The following is an 18,876-nucleotide window of genomic DNA, read 5'->3' on the forward strand; positions in this document are numbered from 1 at the left end:
GACTTGACATGTCTATTATTTCATCATGACAGCCACCCACGAGGTGGGAGTTCTTACCTCCTTTCTCCTGTGAGGCAACCGAAACCCAAAGGGTTATCCGCTTGAGATCACAAAGCTACGTGTGGCCCTGGTGGCTCTGGAGGCCAGGTCTCCTCAGTGTTGCCCCTGGTGTGGTACCTGCTCTTCCAGTCGCCATTACCCTCTGGTGTGTGTTTAGTTAACCTCTCTACCAAGGTCAGGACAGGTGTTAAACAAGACCCTGCCTGGAAGGGAACTGGCTGTGTATAATAACGCAGCAAACACCACGGTGACACTTGTTTGTTCTACCAGAGGTGGAAGCTAAAATTCTCATTGGAATTGATTTGTAGATACATCTGAAAACTGCCAGTTTGCCTACTGTCATGTAACAGCGAGAAAGGGTGGTTCATATCCAAGCCCTCTCGGGTGACTTTTGAAACCCCCAACCATCTCTGTTGCAAGAAGCTGCTTTTTTAGAGGAATGTGCTTGTTTTTCATCACATTTCTGTTATCAAAGCAAAGAGAAAGCAGCGGACTGGACAGTAAGTTAGTGGAAAAGAAGACTGTATCTGCTGATTTTGAAACTTTTATCCAGAATGGAGCCAAAGAAAACATTCACTTCCTCCAGTAATATCCCATGAGTTTGATCCACCCCCTTCCACCCCTTTCCTTGAAGAGGTAAATTTTAGTCCAGGAAAACAATAATTTGAGGTTACTTTAAAAACGAAACACAACAAAGCTGTGCTATAAAATTCTTTCCCCTGCCCTGACTCCCTAGCATACCAGTTCCTCTCTGGCCCTTCTTGAGTCTGTTTGTTGCTAATTTGTAGGGACAGTGAGTTGAAACAAGCCCTGCAGTTGGCCTGCTTAAGCCATTTCTGTGCCCCTCTCTGTAGCCGTTGCTGGTCTGGGCAGGGCTCAGCTATACTTGGATTTGGACCTGGATCTTGCAAGAGGCATCTGTTGTCAAAAATGGTGGCTCAGTCCTAGGTCACTTTCTTGACCTACCTATCCTGGTCTTTTAACTGAAAGAGGAGGGCAGTGGCAGAAAGCTGCATACGTCTCAGGAGAGACAGAGACAGGCGTTGAGGACAGCCAGGTAGAATGTGACACAGTGACTTTTCCTGCAGGTGGCATATGGTTTGCCGGGGTTGTGTTGCGTAGTTCCCTTGGGCATTGCATCAGGGAGGCCAGAATATTATTTATTGTTTGGTTCTCCTACTTAACCCACATGTTCTCAGGAGCTTCCACTGAACTGTGACACATGGTCTCATTCTTGGTTTCAAATCCCAGCCTATTCCTAATGTGGTGCAGCAGAAACAAATCTGACTAGAATCCTTGAGGATGCGGGTTTGATCCCTGGCCTTGCTCGGTGGGTCGGGGATCTGACGTTGAGCTGTGGTGTAGATCACAGACCCGGCTCAGATCCTGCGTTGCTGTGGCTGTGGTATAGGCCAGCTGCTACAGTTCTGAATCGACCCCTAGCCTCGGAACCTCCATATGCCTCAGGTGCGGCCCTAAAAGAAAGAAAAAAAACAAAACAAAACAGCTTATCCTGTGGTTATCTTCAAGGGTTTGGACATCCCTGGTTACTCACCAGGCAGTGGTGTGGATACCTGTGACCACTCACTCCTCTGGAGCCCAGGATAGTCTGGCACAGGCTGCAAAAAAAAATAGAATGTATGGGAGTTCCCACTGTGGCACAGCGGGTTAAGGATCTGGCATTGTCTCTGCAGCAGCTCCGGTTGCTGCTGAGGTATGAGTTCAATGGGTTAAGAGCCTATTTCCACTTGGATCTTGGCCAAAAAAGGGGCGGGGGGACAGAATAGGTGTACTTTTTCCTACTGCATTCTGAGCAATATGCATTAGTTATCTGCCCAGAGATTTAGAATCTTAACATCTTGTCCCTAATCAGCAGGAACTATGCCTCGTCAAGGACAAGTATAGAGTTAATTTTTTATAGCCAGTAGGTAAGTTCAGGCCCTTTTGGAACTGACATTTTATTTGAAAAACATGGATAACCACCCCTCAGAAGAGTAGGATCTCAGAAGTGCCCAAATAACTTTATATAGCTCACAGAACAATCAGGCTACAGTTGTTTTAATAACAGGCCACATTTCAAGCCAGGTGCCTATTGCTGTAGCCTGGGTTTATTGTAATCTATTTCTGATAACATATAGAAAAGAGGGATCCTAAATTCCCTCTTTTCTGAATCATCTGGCATCTCTTAATCTTTAGGAGTTAGGTCTTAAAATTCAGAACGTTCTTTGGCGTTCTTCAGGGTCTTTAAGGAGAGAGCCTCTGGATTCTGAAGATTTTTTTGAATCTCTTATCTGTTTGCAGGGAGACCATTTTTAATGGAACTCTTTGTTCGAGGTAGAAGTAAATGGTTTCCTTGAACAGTGTTGAACTTTTTACTGGCAGTAAATCTCTGGCACTGGTCTCTCGACAGACAGGCACACAAGACGAGCCCCATTGCTATTTCTTTCGCTCCCAACAAAAGCCTGCTGCAGTGGGATGGAACTGCTGAGAAAAAACAAGGTTAAGTTTAGAATTTTGCTTTTCAAAACTGTCCGGCAAAACTGGTGAATCTCTTTCAAAACACATCAGTAACAAGTTAACTTGGATCTTCAATATTTCAGCTCCCTTTGAAAACTCTACCTCTGTCTGGCTAAAGAAGTGATTATTTTATTGGTTCAAGAGCCGTTTTCGGAGTTCCTGTCATGGCGCAGCAGAAACAAATCCGACTAGGAACCATGAAGTTGCGGGTTCGATCCCTGGCCTCACTCAATGGGTTAAGGATCCTGCGTTGCTGTGGCTGTGGCGTAGGCCAGCAGCTGTAGCTCCAATTTGACCCCTAGCCTGGGAACTTCCATATGCTGTGGGTGCAGTCCTAAAAAGCAAAAAAAGGAGTTCCCATCATGTCTCAGTGGTTAATGAATCTGACTAGAAACAATGAAGTTTCGGGTTCAATCCCTGGCCGCGCTCAGTGGGTTAAGGATCCGGTGTTGCTGTGAGCTGTGGTGTAGGTTACAGATGTGGCTCGGATCCCACATTGCTGAGGCTCTGGTATAGGCCGGTGGCTGTAGTTCCGATTAGACCCCCTAGCCTGGGAACCTCCATATGCCTCCGGTGCAGCCCTGGAAAAGACAAAAAGACAAAGACAAAAAAAAAAAAAAAAAGCCATTTTCAAGATATAACCAAGACTTCGACGAACTAGAACCCAGTCGTAGAAAGAATACTGAACCAAAAGTCAGAAGACCAGGGATTTGACAGTCCTGATTCTGTCATCTGCAGCCTTAGGCTAAGTGTCAGTTCCTTATCTGTAAGTTGAAGGTGGTAGTACAAGTGCTGAGGGGGATCAGCACTTGTAGGGTGCTGGCTGGTTGGCTCAAATGTGAGGCTGACTCTTAAAGAAGTTTGAAGAGCTCAAGAGTCTTATATAAATGTATGTTATATAAACTGATTATATATGCGTGTACATACCATCCTTGCTCCAAATTATGTCCCTGAGGCTTTGCAACATTATAAATTTTTTAAAAAAGAATGGGAATTGTTCCCGTTGTGGCTCAGTGGTAAGGAACCCAGCTAGTATCCAAGAGGATGCGGGTTTGATCCCTTACCCCTCTCAGTGGGTTAAGAACCTGGTGTTGCTTCAAGAAATAGTGTGGGTCTCTGTTGCAGCTCAGATCTGGCGAGGCTGTGGAGTAGGCCCACAGCTGCATCTCTGATTCAACCCCTAGCCTGGAACTTCCATGTGCAGGTGCGGCCCTTAAAATAAATAAATAAATATGTGAGTTCCCTTGTGGCACAGCAGGTTAAGGACCTAGCATTGTCACTGCAGCAGCTTGGGTCGCTGCTGTGGTGTGAGTTTGATCCCTGGCTGGAAGAACTTCCACATACTGTGGGTGCAGCCACTAAATAAATAAGTAGACAGATACTTTTCAGAAAGAATTAATTGTATTGATTAGATTATACTTATTATAGCACAAAATGAACCTGAATATTTCAGGAAAGTTTTCATCTATCAGAACTGAAACATAAACTTTTTTTTTTAACCTAACAGTTTAGTAATTACAAAGTTCCTCAAAGGCAAAGTCCATTATCTTATCTGTCATTTTTTTGTGCCTGTCAGCATCTAGCCTGAAGGTTTAGGATAACTCCTTAGCGATTCAGTTCTTTTCACTAAAATTCGGGCTTTGGATCCAGGAAACGTGTTCTAGTTCTGTGATCACTCTGAACCTCAGTTTCTTGATTTCCTATAAAAAGAGAGGAATATATAACTGAGATAAAAACGCCCAGCCAAATATTTGATAAATGCAGGCACTGGGCAGACCTTGGTTCTCTGTCGCATTTCCTGAATGTTGTGGCCAGAGGTTTTCCTGATTTGCTAGAGGTATTCTCCTCATTCAGTTAAGAGGGGTCCTCCTCTTTGTCCAGGGGCCTGTTTTCTGTGGAGTGTGTAAGGTGTTGCTGGAACCTCAGAGTAGAGAATAATGATTATTTTATTGGTTCAAGAGCTGTTTTCAGAGTTCCTGTCATGGCGCAGCAGAAACAAATCCGACTAGGAACCATGAAGTTGCGGGTTCGATCCCTGGCCTCACTCGGTGGGTTAAGGATCCTGCGTTGCTGTGGCTGTGGCGTAGGCCAGCAGCTGTAGCTCCAATTTGACCCCTAGCCTGGGAACTTCCATATGCTGTGGGTGCAGCCCTAAAAGCAAAAAAAGGAGTTCCCATCATGTCTCAGTGGTTAATGAATCCGACTAGAAACAGTGAAGTTTCGGGTTCAATCCCTGGCCGCGCTCAGTGGGTTAAGGATCCGGCGTTGCTGTGAGCTGTGGTGTAGGTTACAGATGTGGCTCGGATCCCACATTGCTGAGGCTCTGGTATAGGCCGGTGGCTGTGGTACTGTTTGGACCCCTAGTCTGGGAACCTCCATATGCCGTGGGAGTGGCCCAAGAAATGGCCGGAAAAAAAAGAAAAAAAAATCGTAAAGCAAAGGTACTGCATGGGCGTAGAACTCATTAGTGGGCCCACTGTGGCCTGAGGGCCAGTGGTTTGCAATCCATGCTTTTCAAGCAGGATAGGCAGTGATATAGGTAGTGCGAAGGAAGGGCCTTGCCCTCACAGGACCAACTGTGGAGACGCAATAGCAGAACTGCCCTCCAGCTTCGCCTGAGTGCCACTTGCTGTTCTATCCCTCAGCTCTTGGCACCATCCCTCACCGAAGATGCCGTACTTCTCAGTGCATTTGTTCTGTGGCAGGAGAGGCCAGTGATGAGGGACTGCTGGGATTCCTCGAGGCAGAACTGCTTTTCCTTCTAAGTGTCCCAGGGTGAAAGAGGCAGGTTGACCCCATGTGCAAGTCACTGCAGCCAGCCAGACCCTGCAGGCCTGCACGCACTAGGACATTGACAAGTAGCCTTCAGTAAAACCATGGGATATGTTGCAACTTCCGATCTTTGCTCTGGGATTTTCCTACCAGGGTCAAGTGGCTTTTTTCTGAGTTTGTTATTCAGGTTCCTAATGGCAACACAGGAAATGGGTTTTAATTTCTTTGCTGGCTGCTCTGTTTGGGGGCTCTTTAATGAGGATCCAATTGCAGTGTGGCTTTGGCAGTAGCAGTACTGGTGTGGATAGAACCTAACTAACATGTCCGATTTTAAAAATATATGTTTATGATCTGTTGTTTGTGTTTTTTTTTTTTTTTAATGGAATGAGGCAGAGAGAGTGTAAATAATTTTATGTGCTTTGATCTAAGTGGCAAGCCTTAGGGCTAACTGTGTTAGGATGTGTTCAGGATTCTAGAAAGAGAATATTAGACTATTCCACTCTTAGAGGGCACAAACTGTGTATATTGTATATTTATTATAAATCTAGGGCAGTGGTCCTCAAACTTGAATATATGTGAGTGTAATCAGAGGAGTGGGTTTTACAAGGCCAGTCTTTGGTTTCTGCCCCCAGAGGTTCTCAATCTGCATTCTTAAAAAGTACCCCAGGTGTTTGGAGGCCTATGTACCACACTTTGCATCTCTGTTTTCTTGCTTTTGTTGTCCAGATATGTTCATTGCCACTTTAGGGTAAATAATTCACTCATTGTGAGATACGCTGGTTTGTTCTGATTCACTCTGTTGCCCTTCCTCAGATTCTTGGAATGTCATTCTTCAGGAGTCCCCAGAGAGAATTGTTCCAGGAGACCCTGACAGGTTGAAGTAAAAGGCCTATGTCCCTGCTGCAGCAGGGGTGCCAGGGACTCCTCTTCAGCAGCACACACTGTAGCCAACCCTTGAAGCAGCAGCTCCCCCCCCTTGGTTCTCAGCTTTTCTCTGATGTGTCAGAGAAAAACCAAAGCTCCAGGCTTTGGTTTTACCCTCTAAAGTACTTTGCACCGGGGAGACGGGGTGCTCCTGAGCCCAGTGAGCTGGAATCTAGAGCCCTTAAGGAGTAAAGCATATGTCAAATCTGAAGGATGAGGCTGAATCTTATCAGATGCGCTTTATTGGCTTGGTTAGGGGGAACATGCTCTGGCTAATTGTCCTTTTGGAAAATTACTGAGCTCAACCAAACAGCATAAAAATTCATTTCTAGTATCCTGGTGCATACAAAGCAGTCTTGGTTCACTTGTTAGCAATGGCTTGCCCTTTGTCAGAAAGGAAGAAACTGAGCTCCTTTAGCTAGTAAAGCCTGCTATATAGTATAGTATTTATTGTGAAGGATACAAAAATAGAAGGTGGCAATCCCTACCATCAAAGAAAGGGAGATTAGAGGAAAGCCTAGGAAACCATAGGCCAGGACGCCTACCGAATCATTCTTCTGCTGGAGCTTACTTTCCTTTATTCCCAACTCCTCGAATATCTTCCCACCCAATTCAAAATGTGTACCCTTGAACAGTTCTGCTTATTTCCTTCAGTGCTTCAAACAGCCTTAAAACTATTGGTATTAGTGGAAGAGTGATTTTAACTTTCTCGTTGTAAAAACAGAGGTAAATCCACAAAACTTTGAAAGAGTGTATTTTGTGACCACCTACAAATCTTTTTCTAAGGACCTAGACCTGAAAGTATTGCATTTTCAGAATTTAAAGATTCTATCTAGGATAGAACAAAAATAGCTGATTCTAAGTTAAAGTTGCTTGCCTATTTTACAAGACATTTGAGGTCTGGCCTCTTTCTGAACGCCCAGCTCTTCTTTTCACACTGCTCTTCTTGAGATTCACTACTCAGCCACACTAGCCCACCAAGTTCAGGCCTGCCTTGGTGTCTTTGCATGCCCTTGATACTCCCTCTGCCTGGAATACTCTTCCTGAAGAGCTGCTTAAGCTGTCTCTTTTCATCATTCGTTCAGAACTCAACTCAGACATCACTCCCTGCCCCCAGACCTTTCCTCACTGCCCATCTAAAGCCCTTTGTTCTATTATCCCATTTTAGTTTCCTTATGAAGCTTACTATTACTTTAAATTCTAACTTCACTTGTTAATTTTCAGCCTTCCCCTACCAGAGTGTATTTAAGTTCTTTTTGTCTTTGTTGTTTTGTTTCAGACAGTGTGCCCAGGTGTGAGTTTATTACTGTCTGAAAATTCCTATCTTTAATTAGTTCTGATAATTTTTCAGTTGTCTCTAAATATTGCCTCTCTTCCATTTTCTTCTTTCCTTCTTAAACTTCTTGTTTTCCATTTCCATATTTCTCTCAATTGGTAGAATCTGTTTGCTGGGTAATTTTCTCAGATCTGTTTTCCAGTTCACTGATTTTCTTTTTAACTTGGTCCTATCTCTGTGTAACCTATCTGTTGAGCTTTTAATTTTAATAACTTTTTCTGTAAGTTTTTTTTTTTTCCCAAATCTGTTTAGTCACTTTTTCTTTTTCAGTATGTTCTCTTCTCAAGTTTTTCATTTTTCTTTTTGGCTTTTGTGTGTGTGCATGTGTCTTTTGTCTTTTTAGGGCCGCACCTACAGCATATGGAAGTTTCTAGGCTAGGGGTCGAATCAGAGCTACAGCTGCCGCCCTACACCACAGCAATGCCAGATCCGAGCTGTGTCTGAGACCTACACCACAGCTCACAGCAATGCCGGATCTTTAACCCACTGAGCAAGGGCAGGGACCGAACCTGCAACCTCATGGTTCCTAGTCGGATTCATTTTCGCTGTGCCATGATGGGAACTCCTCTTTTTGATTTTAATCATTTGAAACATCCCATATGTTTTACAGTTTATCCGATCATTTTATTATGTTTTTTTGGAGAGTCTTATCCTGGTATTTGTTGAATTCCCCAAATCTTGTTTGCGATGGATTATTTTGGCATAAGTTTGTATTTTGTGTGAGCGCATCTTCAACAGAGCTTTAGTTGTGGACATCTTCATGCCCTGACTGAGGAAAGGTCTCTTTAGAGTTTTAGAGTTCTTCTGCCAGATGTCCCAGTCTGGGACTCCTTTTTGTTTTGGTTTGGTTTTTTCTTTTGGCCACACCCCTGGCATGTGGAAATTCCCAGACCAGGGATCAACCCAGGCCATGGCAGCAACCAGAGCCACAGCAGCGACGATGTTGGATCCTTAATGCACTACACCACAAGAGACCTCCCATGGGACTACTTTTTGTGTTGTATTTTTGGTTTGGGGATTCTCAGACCATGTAGTAGTGCAATTCAGATCTCAAATTAGCTTGTGGAAAGGCTTATGGTTACAGATTATTAGAGAAGATACTTTAACCCTCTCAATACAGACCTTCCTTATTGTGGCTGTGTGCCAATGGGCTGATTTTTTTTCTAGTCTACTCTCTTCTCTTTGAGAGTCTTCACCTTATATTGGGGTTCTGAGTCTCTGTTTTAAGTGGACCCAAGAAAATAAACAGCTCTTCTTTCCAGGGCTGGAAAGGCCTGATCTCATTTACCACTGGAGTTTCTAGTTCTTCACCCCCAACACTTTTGGCCCCTGGGGCTCTTTCTTGCTTTCTTGCAAGCTCAGCTGCATAATTAAAAGAATATAATTATATTTTTAAAGTTACCTACCCAGCTCTATTGCTAGCAGCAGGATCTTTTCTCCTAGAATCTTTTGCTCAGCGTTGTAGCTTTAACATCCAGCACAGTGCCTGGCACATGGGGAAAGGATATGAATACAGATTTGTTATTTGATTTGTAGAAACAGATCTTTGTTTTTTGGCCATGCCCATGGGCCAGGGATCAAACCAGTGCCACGGCAGCAACCCAAGCCCCTGCATTGATAACACCAGATCCTTAACTCCCTGTGCCATAAGAGAATGCCAAAATGGATGTTTTTATTAGGAACCATTCCTTTTCCCTGTCCGGAAGGCCAGAGATGCTGCTCCATATTCATTCATATCCAAGAGATTTAGCGTCTGTGCTTTAACATCCTGTAAAGGATTTGTTTTCTTATTTTTCACTTTTAAACTTTAAAACTTCAGTGCTTTCCTAAGGGCATGAAGATGCTGTTGCCAGTTGCTAGCAGGGTTTTCCAGCCCCATAAATTGGCAAATTAAAACCATCTCTGGGGAACCATTACTGCCCAGTGTCTCTTTTTATGCTGGCACTTCGCAAGTTCTTACGCTGATTAAATTGACCTTTACAGTGGCTCAGCTAAGAATAGCAACTCTAAGACATGGAAACTCTTAAGCAAAATGATGTTAGTCTCATAGTTTATGCTGCCACCAAAGAGATGAGATAATTTTTTGCATATGTGCAAATGGCATGCTTTTTATCCTTTTCCACTGTAAAAAATGTTCTTTCCAGAGTAACCCTGGTCTTGCTTGCTGCTCCTTCATGCCAGTGCTTTTGGTTTGGTCACCATTTGTGCCTTATTTCTTGGATCTGGTCACTGTGGTACCAGAGCTGAAGGCACACCTGTAACAGATGAGGATCTTTTTTTTTTTTTTTTTTGGTCACCCCACGGTATATGGAGTTCCCAGGCCAGGGATCAGATCCAAACCGCAATTGCCGCCCACGCCACAGCTGCGGCAACACTGGATCCTTAACCCACTGTGCCAGGTCAGGGGTTGAACCTGCATCTCAGCGCTCCCAAGACGCCGCCAATCCCGTTACATCACAGCGGAAACTCCACAAATGAGGATCTTGATGGTCATTGTCACAGCCATCCCGACGTGAAAGACCTTAGCCTAAGAGCATATGTTATTCACCCAAAGTCCCTTATGACGAGGTCCCTGTTTCTAGCATTTTTTTGGCCAGGAGTTTGTGCAAATGAAAACATTGCCAGGAAGAAGTATCTTTAAAATGCAAATCTGATCTTACCCTGCTTACCTAACTTCCCTACTTACTTTTATTTATTTATTTATTTATTTATTTATTTTGGCGACACCCCTGGCATGCAGAAGATCCCAGACCAGGGATCCAAACCCACACCGCAGCAGTAGTCAGAGCCACAGGAGTGACAATGCCAGATCCTTAATCTGCTGCACCGCCAGAGAACTCCCCTACCTACTTTTTCAACCATCTCCTTCAAGCTAAAGGGCTTTGCTTGTATCATTTCCTTTGCCTGGAATGTTCTTTCCATCCCTCCTCCCTAGTGACCAACTTTCTAATCATCTGGGCGATCTCGGATGAAGCTTAACCTCTGCATAGCTGTCTGGGCCTCCTTGGCTAGGTCCTAGGTCTTATCTGTTGTGAGCACTCCCCAAATCACGTATTTTTCTTCCTAGTTGCGGCTTTATCTGCATGATTACTTTGTCGTCTTTCGGTAGACTTGAAGCTCCACAAGGACAAAGATCACGAGTGTTTTGGCCATGTATTTGCCTACGGTGTTTCCCACCCCCTCCCCACCCCGTTCAGTGCTAGTGCAGGGTAGGGACTCAGGGTCGAAGGGAGGTGTGAAGGTCCCATGTCCTACACTGGGATGGAACACCAGTTTGCTTTGCAGAAAATCAGTATGTGAAAATAATGACCTTTTAAGCAAAGAAGGGAGGAGCCCCAGGCATGTTGCTTCTTCTCACTGCCAAGGAGAAAATGTTCCCAAAGTCAAAGAGCTCCACAAGGGCAGGGCCTTTATCTTTTCCGTCAAAGATGAAATGTTGATTTTGTTTGGTTTGGGCCTTTTCGTGGATTTATTTAAGTGTCTGAAGTGTAAAAAACAACTGAAGAAATAGAACTTAAACCAAGGGGACTATGGCTTAATAGTTAAAAAAAAAAAAAAAAAAGCTCAGGCTCTGGAGTCTGATGAATTAGATTGGACTGCTTTCTAGCTGTGTGACCTCAGGCAAGTTACTTAGCCTCTCTTGACCTGAGTTCCCTTATACTACCCACTTCATAGTGTTGTTTTCAAGTTTAGATGGAGGAAGATTTGTAAGACATTCAGAACAGTGCCTGGCACGTGGCAGGTACTTGGTGTACGTGAGGCATGTCATTCACACCGGCTCGCCCTGCCTTCGTGGAGGCTGTGTAGCCATCGTTTGATTCAGCAAAGCTTAATGTGCCAAGCACTGTGCTTATCCTGGGAACTGGGGAAGGGGATAAGGAGACAGAGCTCCTGCCCACAGGGAAGGTACGGTTCATTCTCTGGTTCAATCTCAAGAAAGTGGCCAGGGCGGGGAGGTGCGGGGGTGTGGATATTAACTTCCCAGACTTCAAGACTTGGCCTGAACAGCATAGCATGGATAGAACGCTTAGAGAAGCTTCGAAGAAAAGCGAAGGGTACCCATAAAGAGCACTGAGAGGTTTTCATATTTGAACTTTTATTGCATTCTCTCTGGTTCCTTTTTCTTTTCTTTTTCTTTTTTTCTTTCTTTTTTTTTTTTGCCTTTTCTAGGGCTGCACCTGCAGCATATGGAGATTCCCAGACTAGGGGTCCAATCAGAGCTGTAGCCGTCAGCCTACGCCACAGCCACAGCAACACAGGATCCGAGCCATGTCTGCGACCTACACCACAGCTCATGGCAATGCCGGATCCTTAACCCACTGAGCGAGGCCAGGGATTGAATCCACAACCTCATGACTCCTAGTCGGATTCCTTAACCACTGAGCCACGACGGGAACTCCTCCTTTTTCTATCTTCCTGTGTCCAAAGCAGCCCACATTGCCAGTGAACTTTACTGTTCTGTAATAGTTCTCAGTGAATGCAAAGTGCTATTTGCATGGTCTTTCATGGCCAACACTAATGTCTCATAGAATACTGTTGGTAGTAAGATCTCAGAGAAATTTAGTCACTTACCCAGGTTCACACAGTTAATAAGCAAAGTGTGAGAGCTGGGCTTTGAACCCAGATCTGACTGAATCTTAACCATGTGGATCTTGACCTGCCCGGAGGTCCTTGGAAGTTCTCTGGGTGACCCAGGATTAGTCCCCTCATGCAGGGAAGGGTGGAAGAACACCATGCAGCCTTTGCACACCTCCGTTCTTTGCTGGGACTCAGAGGAGACGTAGATTGCCGGAGCTCTGGCTTTGGCTTAGGGCTGCTGTGACAAAGGGGATGGGGGGTAGGCTAGTGAAGGCTTTGGGTTGAAAGAGACAGGAATGAGCGTCCTGACGAGCTTAGGATCCCTGAGGGACTTGTCTTCTGTGATGGCAGAGCTGGGACCAAACCCAAGGCTCCTGGAATTTTCTTCTCACACCAGCAGATCTCTCTGGAGCATCTCACTACTACCCTCCTAATCTGCCCTCGTTTCTTCCTTGCTGAAGGTCCGTGAGCCCACATCTTGTCTTCTTTAACTGCCCACCTGCTTTCCTTCCTCCTGCAGCCGAAAACGACAGTTCCCACAACCAGGGCCATTCCAGGCAGCTTGGGGACCCTGGGGGGAGGAGAGCAGGGGATGAGATATACTGGGTAAAAAGGGTTTGAGGGACTTGCCCTGCCGTCTCTGGGCAAGTGAAGGCAGAGCAGGAGAGAGAGCGGGGCCCTGTTTATACCAGGCTTCCTGCCTCAGGGGCTGGGAGAGCCAGGAGAAAGCAGGAGGTCGTGAGGATGCCAGTTGTTTAGATTTCAAACACGTTCCATTCCACACCTCACGTCGGACCAGCTGGCCGCCCTGGGATCAGAGCCGAGACCTCATCTGGTGAATTTTCCTGAGGCAGAAGTATCACTGGATTCTTTCATGTGTCTTTTAGAAAAACAGTACAGCCTCTTTTAGAAACTAAGAAGACCCTTTGAACTGTGCTCTTGTGAGCCAGGGCCGGAAGAATGGCATCTCAAGGCCTGGTAAACTTGGGAGGAACTTTTTTTTTTTTTTTTTTTGGTCTTTTTAGGGCTGCTCCTGTGTCATATGGAGGTTTCCAGGCTGGGGGTCCCATCGGAGCTACAGCTGTCGGCCTACACCGCAGCAACGCGGGATCCAAGCCACATCTGCAGCCTACACCACAGCTCATGGCAACGCTGGATCCTTAACCCACTGAGCGAGGCCAGGGATCGAACCCGCAAACTCATGGTTCCTAGTCAGATTTGTTTCTGCTGCGCCACAATTGGGAACCCTTGGGAGAAACTTTTTATGTCCTTAGGAAAACAGTGTTTTGCCCCAAAGTCAGAGAGGGTATATTCTAGCAAAAGCAGTGAGCACAGATCTGCTTTCTCCACGTGCACCGGGCCTCAGAGGTGACATCCCACTGGACGGCCACCCGCTAGGTGTGCCATTTTGCTTATGGCCCACACGGGAAGGCGAAGATGGGAAGAACTCTGCCATACTCTTGTGAAACCCTTATTGTCCGAGTCTACAGATGCCTCGCCCATGTTTCCTTCTTCCTAAGCCCCTTTACACCAGGACCCTCCGAGATGTGGTGGAAGCAGGCACTGAGCCAGGGATCTGGTTTTTAGCTGTGCCCTTTCCTTGTGGCTTTAGGTGCCCGGCCTCTAGCCCTGCAGGCAGTTGTAGGAGTGCCTTGTTTATACCTTCGGCCAAACAGCGTAGTAAAGCAAGGCCCAGAGAACAGGAACCGACCATGTGACCTGAGTTTCCACTGGCAGGTGTCTGCCAGGATGTGTACTGTGGGCAGCGTCAGCCTGAGTAGCAGCAAATACAATACTGTGGTTTTAGTTTCTTTGCTGAGCAGGGCTTCTTCCCGTCCTAACTCTGAGCCTCTTGAGGTTAGGGACAGTGTCTCACTCATCTTTGTGTCCCTCGTACCCAACCCAGTGCTTGGTGTAAAGACGGTGTCCGGTCCGTTGTGTGTTAACGTCTTTAGAATAAAGAAATGTTGAAAGCCAGATGTTAGAGGTCTCCTCCCATGCCTTGTGGCCCAGAGGACATTTGGGGCTGAAGTTCAAGTCAGCTGATAGAGTATTTCATAGCTTAACTGTGAAATACTAAAAAACAAAAACAAAAACAGGCTCTTTGCCTGTCCACCAGTGCTGTGCATAGCATTTGGCAAACTGTTAGGTGGTTACTCAGCAGTGCCTTTTCTGTAGCTGTCCCTGACCAGGGACAGTATGAATCCCAGTCAAGGTTAGTAAGAGATCATCTATAAGCAAAAAAAGATCTAGCAAGTTGAAATTGGGCTAGGGACCTGAGCAAGTCGCCCCTTTTCATAAGACTGAAGGATCTTAGTAGTGAGTTTTTTAGCCTTCTTTTGAACCACACTGTAGTTAACCTTGGAGATCATGTGTTTTGAAGGGAGGGTGGAATGACTGACCGATACTAACCCTAGAATACATATGACGTTAATTGTTCCAGGAACTTTCACAGAGAAGCAGGTTTTATTTAAAATACACACCTAAGTGCAAGACACTCATCGTCTTCTTACTGGCTGAGTTTAGTACCAAAACGTGGAGTATTTCTGCTGGGACGTAAAGAAAGCAAGAAAACCCTTTTCTGTCTGAGACTTCTGCTCTTTCCCAGTCAGCTTTGTGTACTGAATACCTCTTTCCTCTTTCTTTCTTTCTTTCTGTCTTTCTGTCTTTTTGTCTTTTCTAGGGCCACACCCGCGGCATATGGAGGTTCCCAGGCTAGGGGTCTAATCTGAGCTGTAGCCACCGGCCTATACCACAGCCACAGCAACTTGGGATCCGAGCCACGTCTGCAACCTACACCACAGCTCACGGCAACGCCGGATTCTTAACCAACTGAGCGAGGCCGGGGATCGAACCTGCAACCTCATGATTCCTAGTCGGATTCATTAACCACTGAGCCACAACAGAAACTCTACTCTTTCCCCTTTAATAAATCATATATTCTTATCTTACGTCTGCTGTTGCGTGGTTCTTTTTTTGTTATTGTTCTTAATGGAATAAACATTGGTGCAGACCATCTTGATGGGGGTGGGGGGGCAGATGACCAGGAAGAGGGGGGGTGAGAAGAAGTGTGTGGAAGCTATAATTTAATATGCTGAAACAGTTTTTGATTTCTTTTAGGATAAGGAAACCTGCGTGGGTACCAACAATCAAAGCTACATCTGTGACACAGGACACTGCTGTGGACAGTCTCAGTGCTGCAACTACTACTATGAACTCTGGTGTAAGTCCTTGCCTGGGGGGTTTTTGGCACCCCAGGGCCCCAGTTACCACCTCTGCTCTCTGGGAAACCTCAGGCTGGTCAGTCCTCTTCACATCCTCTTGGTGGCAGTGTTGGCGAGCAGAATCTGCTTCCAGGTTCTAGAAGCGATCACTCTGTAGAAGAGGAGAGCTCTGATGCTCTTCGGATACCATGGGCTAGAGACTGGAGACCATGGTCTGAGCCTTCTAAGAGGCCATGGCTATTAGGTCTGCTGCAGAAGCTCTTGAATGGGCTTCTCTTTGATGCCCTCTCCGGTGGTGTGTGCTGAGCAGTGACAACAACTTACATCCTTCCTTGGGCCAGCCCAGACGCCCAGCCAAGCTGCTGTGAATGCTGGCTGGTGCTTTGTGGGTGGCTCTTATGCCGTTTACTTGTAAGAACCACCAAGGCTTCCAGAATTTCTCATAGATCGTCAAGGAGCTCCCTCTGTTTCTCAAGGTCCCTCTCAAAGGGATAATCTCTCCCTAGGATTTTGGCAGCCAAGCCCTCCTGGAGAGAAAGGAGTCTTGAAGTTCAGCCCGTTTTGTTCCTTCCCCAGGTCTCAAACTGAGGTGTCTAGAGGCTCCTCCAGTCTGTCTGATCTCTTACTATCAACTCAGTGCCATGTGGAGACCATCCCTGTCTTGCCTGGCTTGGTGGCAGCCAGGACCATTGGCACCTTGCAGAGTTCCACGAGGGTGGGGACATTGCCAGTGGTCTTCAGAGCGTGACCCAGGCTTGGAGAGTTTGCTAAAGCACTTTGTACTCCGATCTTCTCGGAACTCAGATGAGACGCTCTAGGGTGCCGGACAAAGAAGGGGAAGGTGAGAGAGCCCTGAGGGCAGAGAGTTCCCAGGTGACCAGCATCGTGGTGGCTGTCACAACTGTCTGTTGATGAGGAAACGGTAGATTGTTTCCCCAGGTAATTCTGAGCCCCGTCACTCCTTCCATTTGGGCTTGCTTGTCACCCATGCCCTTACTGCCACCACCGTCTCTGGCCTTTTTCCCCTTCTCCTTTCTGATCTCTGTATTCCCCCCACATCAGTGATACACGGTCAGAAGCAGCCAGAGGGACTAATGTTTAAAATGGAAAGGAAATTAGACTCTTGGCTGGGAAGCCTCTCCCTCTAAGTGCAAACGGATCCTGTAGCTGTGGGAGTGGGTTCCACAAACAGGACCTCTCCTCGCCGCCGTCTTTCCCTTTAGAGGACCAGCTCATCTGCCTTTCCGAGGAATCCCGGGGGTGGGTAAGCGCAGACTCCTCCCCAGGGAGAGAACAGGGCCCAAGACGTCCCCAGCAGTCCTCCCCATACATCAGCAGCAGCAAAGGCAGGCCTGGAGTTGCCGGCGCTATTTTAGAAGGGGTGGGGCTGAGGGACACGCTTGAGAAACACAGAGTACCCAGGCAGGTGGACAGACTGTGTTTAAATGTTTTAAAATGCAGATAACCACAGGTTTCAAGTTCCCCCCACCCCTTGTTAAAACAAAAGTTGAAGCTGGGCTGCCAAAAAGCCCCAGAGCTGTGGTTGGTTTGTTTTTCTGGGGCCCAGCCCAGGCGCATCAGTTGTGGAAAGGAATGGAGCTGCTGATGGCCCTGTCTCAGATTGACAAGGCCTCCTGGGCCGTTGGCAGAGCAGACTCAGTGGCCACCGGAATTGGGTCACCCAAGCCAGGGCTGAGGGGAAGGGCGGCAGGGACAGGGGGACCCAGATGGCAGGGAGGCAGGCAGATAGGCTGGGAACTAGGCCCTTCACCCAAGGGCCCGAAGAGAGCCAGAGAAAGAGCTGTACAGTTCTGGTGAGCTGGGAAAGGGGTGGCCAGACAGAGACCAGGGGCAGGACGGGGAGGAGAGACTCACCCTGTCCAGGTTGGCTCGTGCTTTCCAGATTCTGTAAAAGCAGACCTTTCCTCCTGGGCCTGTGCCCAGACATGGTTTTTTGGTCAGAAGATGCCCAGTGAGTGTTCCCCGCCTGTCAGAATTCTTTGGTTTTCCTCCTTCTTGAGGGCCTGGCCTGAGCCTGCTATGTATAGGAGGGAGGCTGGGTGTAGGAATGAGCCCTTTCAGTTCTCATGAGGACTGTGCTTTTTGTCCCTTTGAACCTGGTTCCCTCTAATTGCCTCTGAACTTTGCCTGAAACGTGGAAGTAATGGGCTTTGGGTTATTCTTTTGGTCTCTTTCCTTTGGAAGGAAAAATCTCAGCCAGGAAATCCTTGGCAGGGTTTTCATCAAAGTACCTCTTTAACTAGAGTTGCTTACAGGGAAGGCCTTAAGGGGAAAATAATGCCATTTCCACCAACCCTCATACCACTACAAGCTGAATTTTCCTGTGTGTTGAGGACTGTCTCTCTCACACACACACACGCATGCACGCACACACGATGTTACAGAGACACACAAGCCCACACAGACCTTAAGCTGCAGCCAGCACCCTTTCTTCCAGGTCTTTTCCGCCTCTTGTAACATAAGCCAGTCATCATTACTGGGTCTGTGTCAGTCCAGAAGAGTAGGTCCAGTTTTACCACTGCTGTGGTTGAGGCTGTAAGGACCTGGTCATTCTTATCATCATCCCGTGCATTTTTATGGCAGTTGTACTTTCCCTCATTTATTCAGCAAACTTGTTCCAGTGGTTCTCAGACTTGGCAAGCATCTGCGTTTCCTGGAGGGCCTATTAAAACACGGATTTCTCGGCCCCACTCCCAGAGTTTTTGATTCAGCAGGTCTGCAGTGGACCTGAGAGTTTGCCATTCTAACAAGTTCCTACTGGATGCCGTGGCCTCTTCTGTGTTAGAGGGTGTGGGGAGACAGAATCCTTGCCATCAAGAAGGGAGTCTCTTAGCAGAGAGAAGAGGTGAAACACATGCTTCACTCACTAGTAATGCAAAGTATAGAGCTGAGTGTCTCTGCCAGGAGCGTTTGCTTTAGCTGGGCAGGATCCAGGCAGACTGCTTGGAGGCGGTGGCATTTGAGATAGGCCTTAAAGAACATATGGAGAAGGGTAGAATGACTTCCCAGGCAGAGGAACACCAAACACCATAGGTCAAGGTCCCCCTGGAAAGAACAGAGCCTGCAGCCCGTTAGCCTTTCTCCTGGGGCTGTGGGGCTCCCCTGGGGGTGGGGTGGGGATGAGGGTACTGATGTGCATAGAACTTGGTAAGGTCATCACGCAAGTCGGCTCCTCCGGCCCCAAGAACAACCCTGCCCTGTATGCAGAGGCAGGGACCCTGAGTCATGGGTTCAGTGGGATTCACACAAAGTCACCCCCTTCGAGAATTCTCAAGTGTCAGGCTGGAAGGGCGGTTGGCCCAGGTCATGGAGGGTCTCAGATGTGCATGTTGGAGTTCCACTGAGCATGCCCTGCATGGCCAGAGAGAACAAAGAGAAAAACTTGAGACCCCAGGAGGCTAAGAACGTGCTAAAGGCCAAACAAAGAGCCTGAACCCGTCTCCT

General features: G+C 46.9%; 1 protein-coding gene across 2 annotated transcripts in view; it reads left to right on the forward strand.

Annotated features, from left to right (window-relative positions):
- Positions 1 to 18,876, forward strand: part of WBP1L (WW domain binding protein 1 like) — a 61,105-nt gene that overhangs the window by 30,772 nt on the left and 11,457 nt on the right. For both annotated transcript variants that reach the window (XM_047759538.1, XM_047759540.1), the window contains exon 2: positions 15,308 to 15,410. In XM_047759538.1, the coding sequence (XP_047615494.1) occupies positions 15,308 to 15,410 (103 nt within the window). The remainder of the gene's footprint in view (positions 1 to 15,307; positions 15,411 to 18,876) is intronic.

The sequence above is a fragment of the Phacochoerus africanus genome, chromosome 15 (assembly GCF_016906955.1).
Source record: "Phacochoerus africanus isolate WHEZ1 chromosome 15, ROS_Pafr_v1, whole genome shotgun sequence".
Taxonomy (NCBI): domain Eukaryota; kingdom Metazoa; phylum Chordata; class Mammalia; order Artiodactyla; family Suidae; genus Phacochoerus; species Phacochoerus africanus.